This window comes from Apteryx rowi, unplaced genomic scaffold (genome assembly GCF_003343035.1).
Source record: "Apteryx rowi isolate R43461 unplaced genomic scaffold, aptRow1 scaffold_301, whole genome shotgun sequence".
Taxonomy (NCBI): domain Eukaryota; kingdom Metazoa; phylum Chordata; class Aves; order Apterygiformes; family Apterygidae; genus Apteryx; species Apteryx rowi.
In genome coordinates this window covers 610,606-632,270 of record NW_020449431.1, presented here as the reverse complement: position 1 = coordinate 632,270, position 21,665 = coordinate 610,606, and the positions used below count along the sequence as shown (strand labels likewise).

The window sequence follows — 21,665 nt, the reverse complement described above, 5'->3', positions numbered from 1 at the left end:
AGCGCTGATATTCTGGCCACTGCTCCAGTTCTCTAAGACCACGACCATGCTACTTTTCCTTTCAAGACCAGCCTACAAAAAGCCTGAATTCCTAACCTTATCTTAGATTATCACCACAGGGACTGAAATTTACTTCATTTGTGAGGGTGCTTTGAGGGTGGGAGAGAATTAGAAAAGGATACTAAAAAGAGCAACAATGAAAAGGAAAAAAAAGGTGTCATAGCCTAAGACTGAGAAAGTTTAATGCAGGAAATATAATTTTCCCTGCTTGTTGGCCTGTCCTGAATTTAAAATCTACTAATACTTAAAACTACCATAGTTACTTTTGGCAGAAAAAATAAAACATCAAAAAGAAGTGAAAGAACAAGCTTCCTTTATACTCACAATGGGGGTATGTATAGATGCATCTGTGTGTGGGTAGATGCGTGCACACACATACACATATATGTACGTGTATACACACACTACAGATGTTTGCTTACCCACTACAGGTAAACTAGTTAGGATTTTTCAAAATTGAATGTAATTCACACATGCAAACCCGTTTCTTTGAGAATTTTAGTTTTGCAAGCCATGAACAATTTCAAGACAGGATGCTAAAACTGTATGGGGCTTAGGTACATTCCCTCAGCTGTACGTATTATCAGATCAGTATCTTGCTTATTTGGTTATTTCAGTGCAGAAGAGTGCCTACTCTTTTGAAAATGATTTTTGCCAGTCCTTTATATTAACATCTTTTGAACGGTTGAATTTTCATAACAGCTGGTCCCTTCCCGTATTTTTTTCCACTAGGTGGCACAATTTATATTATTTTCTTAGACAATTTCTCTTACTGACCAAAATAGGGTCTATATTGAAATAAAACTTTCCTAACAGAGTAAACAGTACATCGAGTGTCATCCAAGAAATTCTCATTTCCCTCATAAATGAAATACAGAATGCATATATTTAAATAAACTCACACACGCTTTTGTATATATTTGAATTCTCCCTTTAAATATTGTCCCCATTTCAACTACTTCACTCTTTGACTTTTAATGATAACTAGTTATTTGCTAAGATGGGACTTTCTTTGTCTTGCTATAAAATTTCTTTAAAATAAGTGGATCAGCCTAGGCTACCATTTCCTTTACACCTCCTGAAGAAACCAGTCAACACAGCAGATGACCTAAAAATGGAAAACCAAACTCCAAAACCAGCAAAACTTTTCCAATAATGTGCTTGAGACGGTTGGGCACTTAGTAACTCTGATTGAGCCCAGGGTACCTGTATTGTCACAGGCAAACCTGCGAGAGAAACAGGCTGAGTACTATCTTGAGCCAACCAGACTCTGGAGATTTGAAAGAGCATACAACGAAATGATTTTGCTGATGCAGAAAACAAAGATCCGTCAAGAGACCATACTAATGTTCAGGAGAAAATGAAGGAAACCAGGCAGCTTAGCTTCTGAGAGCCTAAGCCAGCCAAAGAAAGACTCCCACTGTGTGAGGAACTCTATGGTAATCCTATGATTTGGCTGCCACTGGGCTTTTAAAACAAGTCATGGGGAAGCCCATAAATGCTATATCAAGATCTGTCTTTCCTTTAGTCTTAGCTTTTCTAAATAAACTCATTTTTGGGTGCTCTGTATGAGCTTCTTCTTGCATTATGAAGTCATGCAGAAAACATATCTCAGTGTATTGGCTCCCTAGAAAGAGGCTGCTAGAGGAGTTTCCGCCATTTCAAATATTGAGACTGAAAAACATGTTATAATTCATCTATTCATTCATGTTTAATTCATCTTCAAAAGATTTTTATCATTATGCAGCCTTAACCAAACCCATAATACTACCTTAGCATACTACAGACTTACTCTTGTCAGTAGCTCATCCATTTCTGTCACCAATGTATCCAGATTTTCCTGTGCTAGCTCAAGAAGTCTCTCTGGTGCTTGTTGTGGTGAAAGCAAATGCTGCGGGGGGAAAGAGGAGAAACATAAATTTGTATTTAATGGATTTCAGTGCTTCCAAATATTGTAAAGAAGAAACAACAAAAGTGTCTTCCTCATTATAGTATGTGACTCCCCTTGTCATTGACTCTTTTGTCACACCCATCCAACACCTTACTCAGGATACTTGAGAGCTTTACATATTTTAGTGGAGAACCTAAGAGTATGGAAGAGAACATACTGTTTATACAGCAGATAAATGTTTTATAGACCACCAGCATAAACATTATTTTATCTGTATGAAACATTATTTTTTCCATGCCTGCACTATACTTCCTTCCATACATGTACACAAACAAATCATTGCTGCAAGATTTAGTTATTAAAATAAGTCATAATAAATAACTGTAATAACTATTTACCCACTACAACAAACCTGAAGTAATTAAACCTTGAATTTTGCTTCTTCCCTGAACCTACTCACAGCTGTATGTTTGGACAGATTTAAGCACAGTTGTACTGAAGCCTTGTTATTTATGTGTGTGCATACTGTGAACATACCTTTAATTCCTGTGTCATGTTCTCAAAACCATGCAACATTTTATATGGAGCAGGCAGCGGACCACTAAGGTTTACACTCATGACCATCCGGTTTAGTCGATCCAGGTCACTGAGAAGAAGTCCCGTACATTCATCATCACAAACTGGGGGAAGGAGAGCAAAGCTTAATTATTCCTGCTAAATGTTTAAGGCAGATGTTTGAGCAGAAATATTTTATAGCCCACACAGTTCTGTGAAAGGTAATGCCACCAACTTAAGACAATTATCCCCCAAAACATAGTGTGAGAAGAAAATGGAAACAGCAGTTGAGGAATAGGGAAGACCTTCCTGCTTAGGACTTGGTAATGGCACAGTAAACTAAGAGCAAAATTAGTAGACTTACCTCACAAAAAGAGGGGAAAAAAAATTAATGTTACCCATTACACACCAGCCTATATAAAATCCTAAATCAGAAAAGCAATTTGGAGGAAGTCTGAGAAAAGTGAACAGGTAATTTAGAAAATCTACGGAGCACTTAAAAAAGAACTATGTATAGTATGGTTGCGGATTTGAACGTAAGAAAAAACAACTGAAATCTTGTAATTTACATACTTCATATTCATATAACAGCATGGCCAAGCATGCTAAACTTACAATGCAGACAGTAAAAAGGGTCTGTGTGAAAATACTGACAGTTTTCTATTAAGAAATGCTTCTCCCTACTTCCTTTCACTAACCAGATTATAATTTTTTGTGCAAGCTTCCTTTCTTGTGAATGAGCTTTAGCCTGAAAAATACTGGTATGTGCTGCATATGCCTAAAGGAGTTTGCATCTCTTTTTTTTCCTTGCTTTCCATTAACTATCACAAGAAGTTCTCATAACCTTAAAGTCTTTTACTACTTCAGCTGCAGATAGGAACGTTCTTCACCCTTTACAAAGGAATTGAGGGTATGCCTTTTTGTTTCCATACACAAAGGTGCTACACATGACTGGCAAAGCTAAACAGCATCTCAGGAGGTGGAGCAAACAGTGAAACAATGAATTCACTGGGGATGCTAAGAGACATGGAGGGTGGTGCCTAAAATTTTACAAGTATGCAATTATCTCTCTCAGCAACACTCCTAGGCAGCATAATGGCTAAGAAACCACTACACAACATCATCATTCTTGCAGAAAAAGAGAAGTAATTTTCAACGGAGAATTACAATTTTTTTTCCTGAAATCTACTGTTCATGTAGATTAAACCTCTTCTGTTCTTTACAATTTTTAGTCACAGACATCCGAATGTTCTTATTCTGTAGAAGGTGAACTGTTCAGTATAGTGAGGAGTTGAGTCAAATATGGAGAAAGGAAGACTAATGAATACTAGTTTAATACACCATGAAGCTCATATGATGGTTGAAAAGGAGAGAAGATAGATGCTGGTTTAGTGCAGTAAGAAGTGGGTGCAACAAGCTAGATACTGTTATTTTAAGACTTCATTTTGCATTTGAATTGCTTCCTTTGGAGATTTCTTCCTTCTATTTCTCAGCATTTTGTTACATAAGCTGAACTGCACTGTAACTACTCTATAATTGTTACTGTGGGCACGACACATTCTGATTTATGTTTCTATGTCACATTAAAAAAAATGCTTATTACCACCCTAGCTCTTGTCATCTGTGGGTTTGCTTAAAAGGCAGAGAGAATTAAAGGAAACACAAGTTTTACAGGAAACTGAATGTTTTCTATAACAAACATCTGTCCTGTAACTGGTCAGTAAGTTAAGTAGATCTGATAACCATTTTGCAGGCTGCAAATAAATGATTTAGGCCCTGAAAAGAATTGCTGTTTTATTCTGAGACATAGTATTTTACTTAAAGGACAAGCTAAACCTATTCACCCTCAAGTTTTTCAGACTGGTTGGTAATAAAAAGCTAAAAATTGGCTACATGTTAAAGACAAAGTTAATTCACACCAATAAGAAAAAAAAATGAACARCTTATGAAGACATGAAGTATTCTCAAATAGTAAACAACTGTCATTTGATAAGTGTGCTGTGAGCATTCAGTATAAATTAACACCTCTTGCATGATAATCAGGTTGAAAAGAGGAACTACATCAAGTGAGGACCACGGTTGAGTAGATGAGACAGGACTAAGCTTCTCCAATGTGCTGTCTGAAATGTATTGGAGCTACAGCAGATATCTCAAGAGCATGATTATATTGTACATGACTAAATTTTGCCGTGGCTTGATCTATAAAACTGTCAAGATAAATTTGTGTCTAATATTAACAAATGCAGCACTAAATTCAGATCATTACAGCAATGCAAGCATGTAAGAGACGAATCATGCAGTCAATATTACGGTATTCCAGTGGGCAATTAACACAAATAACTGCATTTTCAGTTTTCACCACACTTTCCCATGCACAAAAAGTCCTATAAGAATTGTGACTTACCTCTTGTGAGAAGCATCTCCAAAGTGTGCATGACAAAGAAAATTATTTAAAAAAACATTGATCAAGGAATAAAAGACACTATAAGCTTATGGACATCTAGCCACTTACTCTGTTTTACAAAGAGAAGACATTGTACAATAAAGGAATCAGATGTCTGAGCCATATTCCTCCAATTAGGTGATTATCTAACACACAGTTTTGCTTTAAAACATTTATCCTGATTAAGATGCATAAGAAGCACAGTGCATTTATATTATGACTAGGTAATTTTTAGTCTAAGGGAAACCATGGAATCTCTCTTCAGTAATACTGTTTGCTACTGCTTCACAATACAAAGTGCTGAACTCTCATTAGGCTCAATAATCTTTTGGCCTTGACCCTATTTTTCCCATTTTGGCAAAACAAACAGAAACAAACAAACAAAGCCCCAAACAGAACCCCAGAACATAGCTAAAGATGAAGCTAAAAGTTTCACTGACACTGCTGCTGTTTTCAGGAGTTTGGCATGATCTCAAAAATCTGGGCAAATTCAGATTCAGATCCAGATCATGATCCCAAGCACAGGCTCAGGTTTATTTCTGACTTCTGTTATTTATAAAGCCTTATTTGCTGTTTTTGACCGATACACAGTAACCACTACTAATTAAGTTTTTATAGTGTTTGAGTTTGGCAAAAGACATTGGGGTGTGCCTCTAAACTCAAAAACAGCTCATTGCTCAAAGAAATGGATGACAACAGCAAGCTCATCAGCTTCTACGCCAAGCAGGGGAGCCCTCCGTGAAGGCTTGTGAGGAGAAGCTCCCATCTCCTGCTGAATCAAGGACTCTGTGGGAGCTAGAAGATGCTTCTTTAACAGATTCTTTAAGATTTGCCTCTGACAGAGCATCTCTGCTCAGCTTTGAATTTGGGAAGGCTGAGATTGTGGAGCTACAGTCTGTTTTAGAGAGAAGATCCTGATTCTGTCAGGACAGAAGTGGCCACTCCAGTGGCCACTCCAGTGGCTAGGAGTTCCCTCTTCCTCCTGAAGGCACAAATGGGTGGGAGCTAGGAAAAACTCCCTCTCATTGCAGGCACTGCTCTACTTAAAGTACTATATTTAAGTATCCAGGATCTGGTGCTAAAAAAATCCCATCAGTGGATACCTGACTATGCAATTTTTCCTTCTACCAATATTAAAGGTTTAAACTTGTAAAGGTGTAAATTTTTTGACCGTAATGTGGCTGATGGTCCATTCTTTTCACAAGATTGAGTGAAAGAAACATTCCTACCAATGAAATGTCTTCTTGATCTTTTCTATGTCATGATTGCTTTCTGTTTCCATTAATCTAATAGAAAAGAACCAAACTGACTGTTTTACATTTAAGCTTTTGCTTGACCCCAAGGAACATTTATGACAGCAGCATACATCTGAGGAAAAGTCTTGCAATTTGTGTTGCAACAGAGCTCAAAATATTGAGGCCAAAATTTTTTGAAGTAAGTCCTCATTGCAGTTATGACTGGTGCCCTGAAAGCATTCAGAAGATGAGTTTTGACTTACTGTATGTTTAACAATAAAGCCTCACTATGCTTTATTTATAGAAGAACAATAAGGTTCTCAGTAGGAATGTTTTCTCTCTGAGCATTTCACAGTAGCAAGCACCATCGTCATTCTGATGAGATTGCAATCTATGGTTCCTCATTTTACATAGTACAAGCTCTACAACCGAAGTGAAGTGAAATGTCACAGGATATAACAAAAAAAACCACACAAGAACTAATCTAAGAAAACGCACAACTGTTACAGACTTGATCCAAATCCCTGTGTAGCTTTTTTCCACCTCAGCTGTCCAAGGTCAAAGCTCTTTGGGAAGGATGAGGAGGGAGGAATATGTGTTTTGATTTGTTTACACATTGCAAGTATGTGTAAAATATGAATCAAGCAAAAATTAAGGATTTCAGTCTGCCTGAGTGTGCTGGGTACTGATGACAGTAGAACAAAATGAAGAAGCTCCTGTTCATCACACAACTCATCTACATTCCGGATTAGAACTGTTGGGTATAACTAAGAAAACAGAAAATATGTCTTCAATACTGTGCTGATTACACGCCTGTTGATAACTTTCATCAGAATGAATGATGCAGAGGTAAATTTATCATAGTATTTATGGCAGTGATGCATAAGGGGCATCAATCATTTATAAGACAACTCATTTGTAGTTACAAATAAAACCCAAAATCTGTAAGCATTAGAGGAGATTGGGGAGAAGTTTATCATATTTGAAATTAAAAAAGGATGTTACCAGCATTATTAAAATAAGCTTGCAACTGTTACTCATTTTCTTATTGACTACTAATTGTTTGAACACAGAGGGGAAAATGAGTTTAAGAAGTGCATTACTTGAGACCACAAATTACAAGGAAGTCTGCATCAGCAGAGTACTGTGAGCATCCTTGGAGAAGAGATGGCTCAGGGGGATCTTATCTATGTTTATAAATATATGATGGGAGGGGGCAAGGATGACAGAGCCAGACTCTTCTCAGTGGTGCCCAGTGACAGGACAAGAGGCAATGGGTACAAACTGAAACACAGGAGAAATCCATCTGAACACAAAAAAACACTTTTTCACGGTGAGGGTGGTTGAACACTGGAGCAGGTTGCCCAGAGAGGTTGTGGAATCTCCTTAGAGACCTTAGAGATACTCCAAATCTGACTGGACATGGTCCTAGGCAACCTGCTCTAGCTGACCCTGCTTGAGCAGGGGTAGTTCCACCAGACGATCTCCAGAGATCCCTTCCAAACTCAACAGCTCTGTGATCTATACACAAGTATTCGGTTACTTTAGTCGGGGAAATAATCTAGTCATTAATCTTACCAATGTAAAAATTTAGAATTGCTTATCATGTGTTGTAGACCATTCAGACCCTTGTATTACTTACATAAAAATCTACTTTTTGGATATCATTTTCCCTCCCCTAATTGTATACTAGAGAAAAACAACATTATTCTGTTCTAAGAATATAATGGCAAGTGGATTCTGTCTGTGCCATTCACCTGTAATTATCTTTCTATTGTTATTTAGCAGTAAACAAATTCTTCCCCTTTGCAGAGTGTTTTTTAAAAAGTATCTTCTCTTTACATTCTACCTGTAGCTTTCTAAAATATAACTGTTGTAACACAGCACTGAAAAATGGCATGCAATAAACAACTGAAAAATGACAAGTTATTAAAAAAACAGTAAGAACCTGGTAAAAACAGATTTTTGGTTAAATCAAAAATAGATCACTTAAATGAAAGTGCACGCTCCTCTGGAATTTTTCTGTCTCTTCACTGCAGATTTTCACTGTAAAACCTTTTGAATACTTAGGATAAGGGATATATTAAAGTATAAATGTTATATCTAAACAACAATACATTACTGTAGTGTAGCTAAAATCTCTCTCTAATAGGATTTAAGTATGTATTCTTTAGCTTTCATGTCATAATGTGGGGTGGCTTTTTATAGCATTTGCCAAAAATTCATTATTCAAATGGTTATTCTGTGCTAAATATTCAAAATCAATTTTTACTTTCCTAAATATTAAATATAACATACTAACAGTGGGTAGCTTAACCACACAGTGTTTTGTATTACTTCCCACTGTATTTATTCAAATGTGAGGGTTTACATTTGTATGTATTTTCACTGAGCTAGACCATTTTACCATCTAACTCAGGACTTCTCACACTTCTGACAGTTACAATGCAATTGCAACAATATTTGAAATGGAACTCTGCAAATAAGCAGAAATAGATATGCACATACAGTTCATTTGAAATATGGTACGCAAATAGGATTTTGCATATGGCATTAATTTTCTGTGCATTAAGAGTACTTAATCCCTATCATTACTACTATTAGGGTTTCATTACAACTGAGGCTAGTCAGAAGAGATTTCACTGAGCATCTTGAACACCATCTATCTTTGACACCTATCGTGTTTGATACAGGAAGTACAAATAAATTGTATATAAGGCCAAATCCTCAGCTGCATTAAACTCAGCTTGGAGCATATAAATGTTTTGGGAGTAAGGAAAGAAAGCTTCAGGGTTTCTCCCAAAAGGTCTTTCTAGTGGTTCTTGGACAGCACAATGATTATTAGAGCACACAGAGAAAGGTGGCTGCAGCCCCTATCACAAAAAGTGTTGTGCACGGAAGCCTGTGACACATGGAACAGTGCTAACCAGGGGCAAATCCCCACCAAGTCTGTGCTTGCTGCACTCCCTTTGCCTGCCGGAGCCCACGTGTTCGGTACAGGCTACAAAGGCAAATGGTTTATTGATCAGGCCGTGTTTTCCACCATGTCAGGGGTATGCCTCGCATCAGCAGAGGCAGATTTGGAGTAATGTGGGGTTGAGGAACCTTTAAACAAAAGGAAAATCATATCATGAGAACCAATGGGCACAAACTGTCCAATAAAATATTTAAGCAGTTTTAGCAATTCATGACCGGGATGTTATTGATGTGGTGACTCTAGTAACAGAGACTAGTTCCTGCAGCATAGGGGAGGTTTAACGTCCCTTCCTATTTATGCACTCAAAAGAGCCACACATTTCATTCTTTACTGATACCACACCGTTAATCATTTTTAGCACTTGTTGGGTTTGTCTATTTTTCCAACTTTTTATACTGTTTGCAATTTGCTTAAGATGTACTAGTTGATTTTAATATTAGAGAATTGTAGTCCACTCTGAAACCACCAGGTATTTAGGTAAACACTGAATATGTTCTGTGAAAAAAAGACTACTTTTATGGCATCTATTTGCCTTGATGTTAAAAGCACCTCACATAGAGGAAAACCCCCAAAACGAAAAAGCTCCAATTAAAATCCTATAACAGATAAAAATCAGATGAAACATTAAAAACAATTCATTGTGCCCTGCCAGTATATTCAAAGATGCACAGAATAAAAATATAATATACTGTGGGCTTATTGAATCCCTATCTGTATTCTATTTTAAAATGAACAGTGATGGCCCCGGGGTGGGAGGGGGTTCACAATTAAATTAGTTCCTGCTCAGCTGAGGGAGAGGGAGGAAAGGGGGCAGAGGGAGAAAATGCCTTATTTCAGTCAGGATTGACTAAGGGCCCAAGTAAGGTTTTGCTACCTGATTTTTTTTTGATAAGATATAAGTGTACAATATCACAGGAAATGAGATTGTAGGCTCAGAACAAACAAAATATCCAATTTCATGGAAACCAAACTCCAAACAATAATAAAAGAGAAGACAATCGGTACATATCAAAACTGAAGGTAGGGCAAAGGTACTGGTATTTTAACATTTAACTCGGCATTTTAGGCTGGATTGGCTATTAGCTTTTTATTTTAAACAAAAGTTCTTTGTTCCTGCACATATTGCACTGCTACTCCTTATGCCTCTTACATTCCAGTGAGAAGTTGTTGAAGCAGCACGACCACGCAAACCTTGGTGAAAACTTTCCAGGTTCTGTGTGCGACTCATGGCACAAAGCACTGGAGCTGCTGATTAAACATTTAGGAGGACACTAAAAAAATTCAAAATAAAAGCTCCCCATTTAGGGATCTTAAATCTGTCGCAGTAGCAATGCCATCCTTTAGCAAAACTACAGACTTTGAAAACCCACAAATGGAAATCCTTCAAAGTTTTGTTGCCAATTGTCAGTGAGCATATTAAATTGTACTTAGAATTTTCCTAACATCTGAAAGCTTGTAAAAAAAATGGACCAAAAAGCCAAAGTAGTAAGAAAACCAGCAGGCATTTTCAAAGAAATGCACACAACCGACTGGTATAAAAGCAGGGCTGAATTTCTGAAATATGACAAAGACCATCAAAAATTCTCCAAAATTATGTTAGTATACGTACAAATGCATTTCATGCCATCACGCGCATGCCGATGTTCACAGCCCACACATTTCCACCCTGTGAATCCAGGCTTGCAAGTGCACTGTCCAGTGACAGGGTCACAGGGGATAGGCAGGGAACCGTATCGATCACACTCACATTCCTGGCAGGAGCCTCCTGGAATTTGTGGGTTTCCTGTGTAGCCAGAAGAACATCTAGACATTGCAAATACAAAAACATATTTGGCCAACTGAGATGCATAGAGTGCTATAATGAATACTTGCCAACGCTATAATCAAAACATACATGGACATTCATGAGTCATTAACAAATCTTTGGTGCTTTATGACTCAATATGTACTTGCAGAGGGAGAAATGGTGCATGCTGTCCAACAAAATGATAATAGGCTTAATCTCATAACCTGGATGTGGAACAGTGAGGATTCAAGAATTAGGCAAAAGTGATTCAATGCCCCTAACAGTCTCAGGAAAACTTCTATTACACCATGACACAAAAGTTCCCACATTAGCTGTGTTCGACCTTTCTCACTGTCTGCTTGGATTTTGAGTTAGAAATGAAATCTCTTAATACTTGTTTGCTAACTGTGATTACCTTAATCCTACAGTATTACTATGGGTGGGACAACAACTGTCTTCTGGGTTATTAGTTTTCAGTGTGGTTATTAATATGCTTATGTGTAAATGTCTTCCATAGTCAGTGCCCATGGGGACATAATAATCACCCAAAAGGAAGGGTAAGTATGACATCACGGTGAACTATAAGCACGGTACCTAATTTTAGATAAATGCAACAATTATTGGTTTAACTTCTGAGTCCAGGAGAAAAAAATAAAAAAGAATGGGAAAATAAGACTAGGACAATATTTGTGGTATAAATAATACTGGCAATTACAATGGATGCATGTAAAATTTGCCTATTAAGGCCAAGTTTTAACCATACACAAAGAGGAAATAACTTATCCAATGGGATGTATTTAAATATTAGTCAATATATGCTTATTAGTCAATATATGCTGAAGGACAATTGCTCTCCTTCATGTATTGCTTCCTTTTTATCGTCCCTCTTTTCTCTTTTTTCGTTCATCCTACCTTTCACAATACTGGCCTTCATATCCAGGGGGGCATGCAGTACACAGATAATCACTGGGTCCTTCCGCAACACAAGAAGGGCTAAAACTAAAACAAAAAGAAATAAAAAATAAACTAATTTGTACTCTATTACATCATTTCACTCTAGTCAGCTGTGCAGAAGGGCCACAGTAAACCCCACTCTTCAACATAAATGGCAGCGTTTCCTCATCTACTCAAACACCTGTGGGAGATTCTTCCTTTTTGTTAAGAATTTTACAAATGCCTTGCTGCCATACTGGCACAATTTAGACAAAAGCTGGAAGGGTAGAATCAACCAGGGTAGGATTAGAGAGGACTGAGTCAACGACGCCCCTATCGTAGGCCTGTGTGATTGAATGGTGCTGTCATTCACAGCGATCAAGCAAGGAAGTAATGGAAAGGACATGAAACTAAGGATTAAGAAACTGGGTGAACAGATATCCAGTCTGTCCAATTTGATGTAGATTTCAGATTGAATCACAAGAGATAAGCCAGGAAAAGTTTACTGAAAGGTAAGGCATAAAGAGGGAGAAAGGAACTGAAGACATAGCCCTGTGGAATCTTCCAAAAAAAAGGTAGCGAATGATCTTCTGAAGGACATACTGAAGAAGGGGGGGACTGGCCTAGAGAGAAAAAAACCCTGAAGTTTACCTTCTTTATGATCATGGAATGGTTGTGTATATTTTAAGCAGAGAAGACACTGGATTATTTTTATTATGCCATGGCATAACTGGCTAACCAGTGACTGCATTGTGTATCTATGGGAACTGTGTAAAGTTGCTTGCTGCTGGCATATTAGTGCATTAGGTGCCTGCACAGACAGTTAAAACAAAAAACAAGGGTTGGGAGGGGAAAAGAAATACAACTAAATACTTAAATGATGGAGTACTGCAAAACTCATTCAGCTATTTGTGGAAGAGAAAAACCAGAAGAGCACAGAGCTGGCCAGGGTGAGCCCAGGACTCCTTCCTGGTACAGTACAGTGAGCATCCTACTCTAACTTGCTTATAATGCACTAAATCCATAGTGCTTGAATGAGTAATAAAATTACACCTTTGCAAGAAAAAGTAAACAAATTGATCTACTACTCACAAACTCATTATCCAACACATTTTCAACTCCATAAAAATAGATTCACACCCTCAGAAACAACTCATTCTCTCTGTTTTTTCAGCTCATCATGTTTGAAACTGACTGCTGATTGTACAGAAGTATGAAAACAGTATTTAAAACTTAAAACCTTAGTGGAGTTTTGTAAAATTTCATAAATAAAAATAAATGCACTATGCTAATTTTAAAAAATTATTATGTCAGTCTGTGTCATGCAAGGAGGTTGAATCATTTGCCATCTGTTTCATGAAGATTATGATTACTCAACTATCATACAATAGTTGCATGTAGTTAGATTTTTTTTCCCTCAATAGTATCTTGAAAAGTTTTCACCGAGATGCACAGCACACACAAATCTAAGGTATGACACCTTAATTTTCCACCTAATTGTGTAGCTTTATGGAATGGATCCCACCTAATCCTATCCATCTAAAAGTCAGGCATGTAGTCTAAGCCAACTGTTTAGGCTTCCTCTGTCAGCAGCGGAAACACAGAGATGCACAGCCAGGCACAAAGACACATTCACTCCCTCTCTCTCCAGTGGTGATTCCCTCCAGTTTTAACATAGGTGGATGTATAGTTTCTTGAAGTTGTCTATCTCTCTGCATTGACTATACAGGTACCTAACTTGTTGATGGCTACAGCTACAGAAATAGAAAACCCGTCCCTCATGTCCAGAGGCAAATTAAGCTCTACAAAAACAAGCCGTTCTGTTTCGGGACYCACACAGATCTGATTCCTCTTTAGACAGCTCTAAGAAACTGAATGACTATCCCACGATTAAGTGTATTTACTAACCTCAGAGTAGGTATTACTCACCTACTTCCCATGAGGGCCCTGAAACAAGCAAGCCTCATGATAACTTTTATGTGTGTGTGACATAAAAGGTCACAGCAACATTCACAGTCATGCAGACCATATGGCTGCATGAAGTAGTCACAGAATAGTTGGGTTTGGAAGGGATCTCTGGAGATTGTCTGGTGGAACTACCCCTGCTCAAGCAGGGTCAGCTAGAGCAGGTTGCCCAAGACCATGTCCAGTCAGATTTGGAGTATCTCTAAGGTCTCTAAGGAGATTCCACAACCTCTCTGGGCAACCTGCTCCAGTGTTCAACCACCCTCACCGTGAAAAAGTGTTTTTTTGTGTTCAGATGGATTTCTCCTGTGTTTCAGTTTGTACCCATTGCCTCTTGTCCTGTCACTGGGCACCACTGAGAAGAGTCTGGCTCTGTCATCCTTGCACCCTCCCATCATATATTTATAAACATAGATAAGATCCCCCCGAGCCTTCTCCAGGCTGAACAGGCCCAGCTCTCTCAGCCTTTCCTCATATGGCAGATGCTCCARTCCCTTAATCATTTTTGCAGCCCTTAGCTGGACTTGTTCCAGCAGGTCCATGTCTTTCTTGTGCTGGGGAGCCCATAATTGGACACATCACTCCAGATGTGGCCTCACCTGGACTGAGTAGAGGGGACAGATTGCCTCCCTCAACCTGCTGGCAACACTCTTCCTAATGCAGCCCAGAATACTGTTGGCCTTCTTTGCCATGAGGGTGCATGGCTAGCTCATGTTCAATGTGTTGTACACCAGGACCCCCACGTCCTTCTCTGTAAAGCTGCTATCCAGCTGGCTGGCCCAGCCTGTACTGGTGCATGGGGTTATTCCTCCCCATGTGCAGGACTTTGCACTTCCCTTTGCTGAACTTCATGAGGTTCATGTCAGCCCATTTCTCTAGCATGCTTAGGTCCCTTTGAATGGCAGCATATCAACCACCCCTCCAATTCTGTACCATCTGCGACCTTGGTAAGGGTGCATTTGATCCTATCATCCAGGTCATTAATGAAGAGGTTAAACAGTATCGGCACCGGTATCAACCCCTGGGGGACACCACTAGTGACTGACCTGCAGCTGGACATTGCGCTGCTGCTAACAACCCTCTAAGCCTGGCAGTTCAGCCAGTTTTCAGTCTCCCTCAGATTGATGCTTTACTTGTTCTCATTCCTTCTTGATGCGTCTCAGCAATTTGAGTGCATGTCCAGGACATGCACTACTTGGACTATACACATTTCTTAACTGTAGAGCACTTCAGAAACATCCACTCTTGTGCTTTCCATTAGCCATTAGATAAAATACTGAAGTAATTTCTGGAGCACAATTTAGAGAACGTGTAATTTCTAGCAGAGTGCCATAATCACCTGGGTGAAGAGTTATGCTCATTTTCTGATCTGAAACTCGTATTTCTGGGCAAGCAAAAGTTCTCAAGCCCTAGGAAAAAATGGGATTGAATGACATCTTCAGCATTTTCTGCTGGTTAGTAATAGGCAATGTCTTTTTTACAGTGTATTGGTTAATATGTAAAGCTGAAAAGCTTGGTTGATCTTGATCTTTGCAACATTAATGTCCTTAGGTTGACATTCGTAAGTAGAATACATAACCAATCTATAAGAGAAAATGTTCTTGCAAAAAAAGTTTCAACGCAGAAGAAAACTGTACTCAAGTCTACTGAAAGATCTATGGAGGCTATGTTCTAACTGTCTTGAGATAAAGGGAAATTCTTTAAATCCCTTTTATAATTGTTTTGACTGTTCTCAATTTGGTATTTATGAGCTTTGGAAGTGTTCTTAAAAACATTCACTTTGGATGAAAGATCATGATGTATTCAGCTACTGGTATCTGAGAACAGAATTCCCTCCTTCAAAACAACAACAACAACAAAAAAACAAATCTACCTCAAAATTATAAAAAGAAGACAGAAGAAAATCTTGTGGGATATATACTGGTTGAAGTACCCACTATAATAGCCTAAAGGACAGACACAGAACAGAAAAATTATTTTAAGGAACATTTCCAATCTTCCAAGAGAACATCATGAAGCACAAACCTTTTCAGAGCCGTACTATGGTATGGCTCCAAATATCATTAAGAGCTTTTCAGCACAACAACAAACAAGTGCTAAAGTATCATCTGCTGGGAACACATGCAGAGATGTGGTGGCAAGGCTCATTAACATAAAGTGACCAATAAAATTTATGCTGCAATAACTATATTGCTTTTAAATTATTCTATCTTTCACAAATTGCCTAAAACTCATGTAACATTAAATAAGGAATCAATAAATTCCATAGTGGAGCAAGAAAGGCACTGTAATACATTTATACCAACATAATATATGAGCATAAGACTTTTTATAGCTCCCTTGTGGCCAAATTGTACTTGAGCTCTGCTCTAGCTTCATTTGTGAGAATACCTTTATAACACACATTCATTATCTGTTGAGTATTGCATTTTCTACCACTTATTAATTTATTCATCACAAATTAGCAAGGGAGCAATTTCTGACTTTTAACGGAAGATCAATTAGCAAAAGTAGATAGGAAACTTTTTAGTATGGCTCTACACGACACAGTCCTTCTGTAGCCATCTGAGAGAGGACACAGAGTGAGCCCGAAACAATAAGTTATTGCTAGCTGAAAAGGCAACTCTGCGACATGAGTTTGCTTACTTACTTGTTGCTGGAAATGGACAGGGGGCAAGCACAAGGCTGACAGTCATCTGGAGAGCCTTGGACAACACCATAAAATCCCAGTGCACATCTCTCACAGTGGTCACCAGCAGTATTGTGCTGACAGTGCTGCAGAGGAAGGAGCCAGAATGAAAGCTGTATTTGATAATTACAAGAAAGCAGAAAACATTTTGTTCCCAGCCTAAGGGATTCAAACATATTTGGATTCATAATTTCTCTCTGTCTGATATGATTCTCAGTGGGGCTGCTTCCTTTAAGCATCTATCAAATGCATGCTGTGTTACATATGGGTTTACACAGAGAAAGAATGGAGGCCTGTAGCTAGCCAGATGTAGTCCTACAGAATTGCTTATCCAATTCATCTGTCCTGCCCTCCTATGTTCCAGACATTGAAGCAGGAGAAATAAACAATTAAAATTCCCTCTTACTGTATCAGGTCACGTGTATTATTACCTAGCAGTGCAGTGCACCATCTGTTGCCAAAAAAAAAAGGTATATTGCATCTTTAGGTGGCAGGTATTTAATTTTTCTTGATACACAAATACTAATTCAGAGGTAAAAAGGCACTGGATAAAGTTAACTCAGGAAAATCAGTATGGAAATCTTTAAAGGTAGATGGTTCACTTTTTTGCTCCAGTAACTTCAACAGTGTTATTAAGTAAAATTGGATACAAAATTTGTCCTCTATTTTTCCAGTTCTGTGACACAACTTATGAATTTTACATTCAGATTGACCTAGTCCACAAATTCAGAAATATAAGATTAATACCTGACAAATCGATGTTTCAGGGTCACACATATTACTGTGTCCATGACACTGACACACAACACAGGTGCCCAAGGACTGAGCAGGTGTCCTTCCTGCAGGTGATGAAGGAAGCCTATAAAATCCTGAAGAGCATGACTACAGTAAAAAAGATGCAGAGAAAAACATATTATTACAGAGTGGATTGTGTATGGGGAGTGTTGCAAGCTCATCTTTCCCATCACCAGCTTTTATAAGTTGTGAAAAGAAGCTGACAGGCCTCCAGCTGTGTTACAAACAATATACAGTATTTTACAAATAACAAGAGCCAGCCCTAATTGGAAACATTGCTGAAAAATCCCTGGAGCACTCCACTGGCACCAAGCTTTTCATATTACAGCTTGAGAGACCTTTCATTCAGATGCAGAATAACTCACTGTTCTCACTGTGCATCAAGCATCCTTCCTTTCATTTCTTGAGAAAAAGATTTGTTTTCAAAATAAAATTTTTGCTGGACTGTGGAGAGCAAGCACGACGATTCTGTTTCCTTTGTCCTTGGTGCATTTTTCAGGTTCAGCAAGCTAATATCTGCCTACATACTGCCTGACGGATAACAAGCAAAAGCTCAATGATACTCATCAAAAAATGGCTGCATGGCTGCATTACTTATAGCTATATAGTTGAAAGACTATAAAAGTAAAGAATTCAAAATAATAAAGGTTTTACCTGTTTTGGGACTATTAGCCCCAAATCAAACTTATTTATCACTGAGTCTCCCCTACCCTAGCTTGGCAATAAAACTCTGAGAGCAAACCAAAAATTACTAGCAAAGCTGACATATGCAAAATCAAAGCACTTGATCTTTATTTCAGACTTATTATGCAAATGTATCAAAGTGTCTACATAGCTCTCCAAAAGCACACAGCTATGGCAGCATAAAAATAGAAACAGGACCATTCTGATGGTTCAGACCATTAGGGTAGTAAGTGCATACAGAGAAGTCACTCATCCCATGTATAAATCCTACCACCTAGTGGTGGTAGGATCCTATGAAGGCTATCTGATGAGGTCATTTCCGATTGTTGATCACAATTTGTGCTTCTTAGAAAGAATGTGACTAAGACTCCCTTCGCACAGCAATAAAATGGATGTAAAAGAAAACAAAAGAGAATCTGGAGTAAGGAACTTTTTATTATCACTTTTGTAATCATTGCCAAAACATCCAGGAGGCTAAGTTATGGATAAAGCATAAACACAATTATTTTCTTTAGAGACAGAAGAAAGTAATTTAACTCACTTCTGTTTTCCCCTTTATTTTGACTTAGACTACATTAAGATCCCTGAAGCATAGAAACAATCTATCTGCTTTTTCATGGTTTGTGTGGAATTCCAATTTAGATAAATAATCTCAAATGAAAGTAATTTTGTTTCTTACTATAATTTCCTAGTTTTTTTGCATTCCTCTCCACCCCCAAAAGAGTCCTTGTCCAAAAGTAAAATGGTACAAAGCACAGCTTTACAAGCACTGAGTGAATTTAGGAATGGTGTATAAATATGCAGTACATCCTCAAATCTATTCTCTAATTCATTTTTCTGATATGCATTTGATGCTCTTTTCATCTATTTTGATTTAATAGAGATGATCCAGGATACAGACAAAAGATGAAGCAAACTATATTTTCATTACTACTTTGGAAGTTTTTCAAAAGTAGCTATTAGGCAAGCTTTTACCACTCTTCTTTCAGCTTGCTTTTGGATATAAAAAAAATTGGATATGCATGTCACTTCTGGTCAAAAACACTGTGCACTTAGTCCCTACAATGCAATTACAGGATAAACCATGAAATAAATACATACACATATATCCTGTTAGCATTTGCTTAAAAAATGCCTGGGTATCATACTTTTTTTTCCCCTGTTGAAATTAAATAAACCTTCACAGAACACATCATAACCTTCACTGAGCACACTAAAAATAAACTAAGTTATGAGCATGTGAAAGATTGCACAATTAAGCACGAAGTGCAAAGGTTGCAACTGAGACATTTATTCTATCCCCTGGTGGGTGTGAATTAAAATAAAGTTCTAATTACATTATCATATATTTTCCTTGGGAAATGCAATTTGTTACAGTAATTTTTTTTTTAAAGCCTGTACTTCTGAGCAAATGCTGGAGCACATTAATTTCATATATGTGTATGTATCTATAGACGTTCAGGTGTATGCTCTTACACAAAAAGTGTGCAAAGGAAATGTCTTCACTCATTTCCTTTGACACATTCCCTATGAACCGATTGCTTCTGCTGCCTCCTTCCCTGCACAATACCATCCTGTACAATATCTGAAGCGAGCTGAGGTCTCGTAGATACAATGCATCTTTCCCTTCATTCATTTACTCCCTCCAAATACTCCCTGACTGCTGGTTTGGGGGATCCCTTTACAAGATCCCATTTAGCCAGGATGTCTGAGGGATTTGCAGAATACTGGAGGCTTTGTTCCCTGCTACCTCCATCCAGCACTTGCAACAAAAGCATGTGGAGCTCCTGGTGCTACTTAACAATGAAAACCTGCTGTTTTGCAGACACACAGACTGCCAGTCCCACCATCAGGAGCACTGCCGCAATTGTTGATTAACTACTTCTATACTGCAGTCAAAGTATTACATCTTAAACACTTTTTATGGTAACTATCACAAGATAAATTTTACAAAAGCATACAAGTCTGGTGATTTTCTGTAAAACTTGGGCGCTTCTGAACCATGCAGCATTAAAATATTTAAATAAGTAAGGAATAAATAAACTACAAGTATTACGAGCACAGAGACCCTTAGTTGACCAACACTTTTCTCAGCAAAGCTCAGCCTTCAGTGACTTAGAAATTTACCAAACTTAACTGTTCAGGACAGATGTTTCCATTGGTTTTGTTTTGTTTTGTTTTATGCCACAAGCAATTCAACTGCTTCTAAGACTAAAGCAAAATACACTATTTTGACCATGGTCCAGGAATCTGATTTCTATTCCTCACTAACAGCTTTCCTCCATCCCTCATACAGTGGACACTGAAATTTGATAGGAGGGAAGCTTTTGAGTACGGACTGAGCAAGATCTTGTTATGGGAGTCCCATACCAGCACTGGAAGAAGAATAATTGTCAGTGAGTATAGTGGAAGGATAACTGCCAGCATGCCGTGGCCCCTTTCAATGTATTTTCATAGATTATTTGGACCAATATAAGCTTTCAGAAAAATGACAGTTTGAACATGCTCAGCAGACATTTGCTAAAACTGAAATCATCTTCCATGAAGCTTCTTTCACGAAGCACAGACATGCTACAGAATGGTTCTCATCTACATTTTCAATGCATTTGCAGCACAGTGCTGTTTGGGGCAGTAAAGCATAGAAAATAAAAGCAAAATGGACAACCTGCATCCTACTAGTTTTGGTCCACAAGGCACACTATCCTAACAGTTTCAAGGGGAAAGACCTATGTGATGAACCTACAGGTTCTAAATAATGCCCCCCCTTTTTGACAACTTTTTAGAATGAACTATTTCAAGTTTTTGTTTTGAAATGACTTTTCTTTTTAATTTTTACTGCTATTTGAGTTTATTCATTATACTATAAAAATTAAGAAGTTAAAATTGAAATGTACTTTAGTTTTTTTTTAAAGTATATTTCAATCAATCATATAGCTATTAAAGACTTTATATGGGAATTTTAAATATCAGACAAGGCAAACTGAAAATTTTAAAGTAGAATTTTAACATTCTACACAGCTCTGTATTGAGTGCCTGATGCTACAATCTTAATAACATTCTTTTAACAATTTTTTTTGTTTTCATTTTTTTAAAAACTATTTTGCTGAATTTTGTTCAATCATCAGATCAGTAACTCTCCAGGAATAAACAGTATATAAACTTTCATTATTCACTACTACAAACGTTAATTTGTAGTTTACTTACAGCTATCAGTATGCTATAAAATCAGTTATTTTAATTGGACATAGAGGCTTTCTGTGTTTGTTTGTTTGTTTGTTTCCTATGGATTACATGAATCATGGTCACGATAACATGATGCTTGTAGTTCAGCCTTTTGGAAGATATCAACCTCACCATAACATAATAACATAGTTTTATTGTATTATGCCCTCATCTCTTCACAAAGGCTTTATTAGTCAGCATCAGTCACACAATTAGGCTCAGAGATAATCTAGTAAAGTTCACTGTTTTATACATGAAGTATTTGAGTCATCGCCATGGTTTCAGTGGCATATTTGCTTAAGGCAAAACAAATGCTCAAATTCCTTGTAAGAACAGTGCCTGAGAGAGAAAGAATAGAGGTAACTAAATTAAAAGAGAGTTGGTGCCAATTAAACAAATCCACCCTAACCGCTTATCACACCTTACTAAT

General features: G+C 37.7%; 1 protein-coding gene across 1 annotated transcript in view; it reads right to left on the bottom strand.

Moving 5' to 3' along the window:
- LAMA2 (laminin subunit alpha 2) overlaps window positions 1-21,665 on the bottom strand; it is a 288,465-nt gene that overhangs the window by 97,816 nt on the left and 168,984 nt on the right. The window contains exons 28-33 of the mRNA XM_026070008.1: window positions 17,282-17,416; window positions 16,496-16,620; window positions 11,860-11,946; window positions 10,771-10,964; window positions 2,489-2,631; window positions 1,853-1,951 (exon numbers count right to left, since the gene is read on the bottom strand). Coding sequence (XP_025925793.1) covers window positions 1,853-1,951; window positions 2,489-2,631; window positions 10,771-10,964; window positions 11,860-11,946; window positions 16,496-16,620; window positions 17,282-17,416 — 783 coding nt within the window. The remainder of the gene's footprint in view (window positions 1-1,852; window positions 1,952-2,488; window positions 2,632-10,770; window positions 10,965-11,859; window positions 11,947-16,495; window positions 16,621-17,281; window positions 17,417-21,665) is intronic.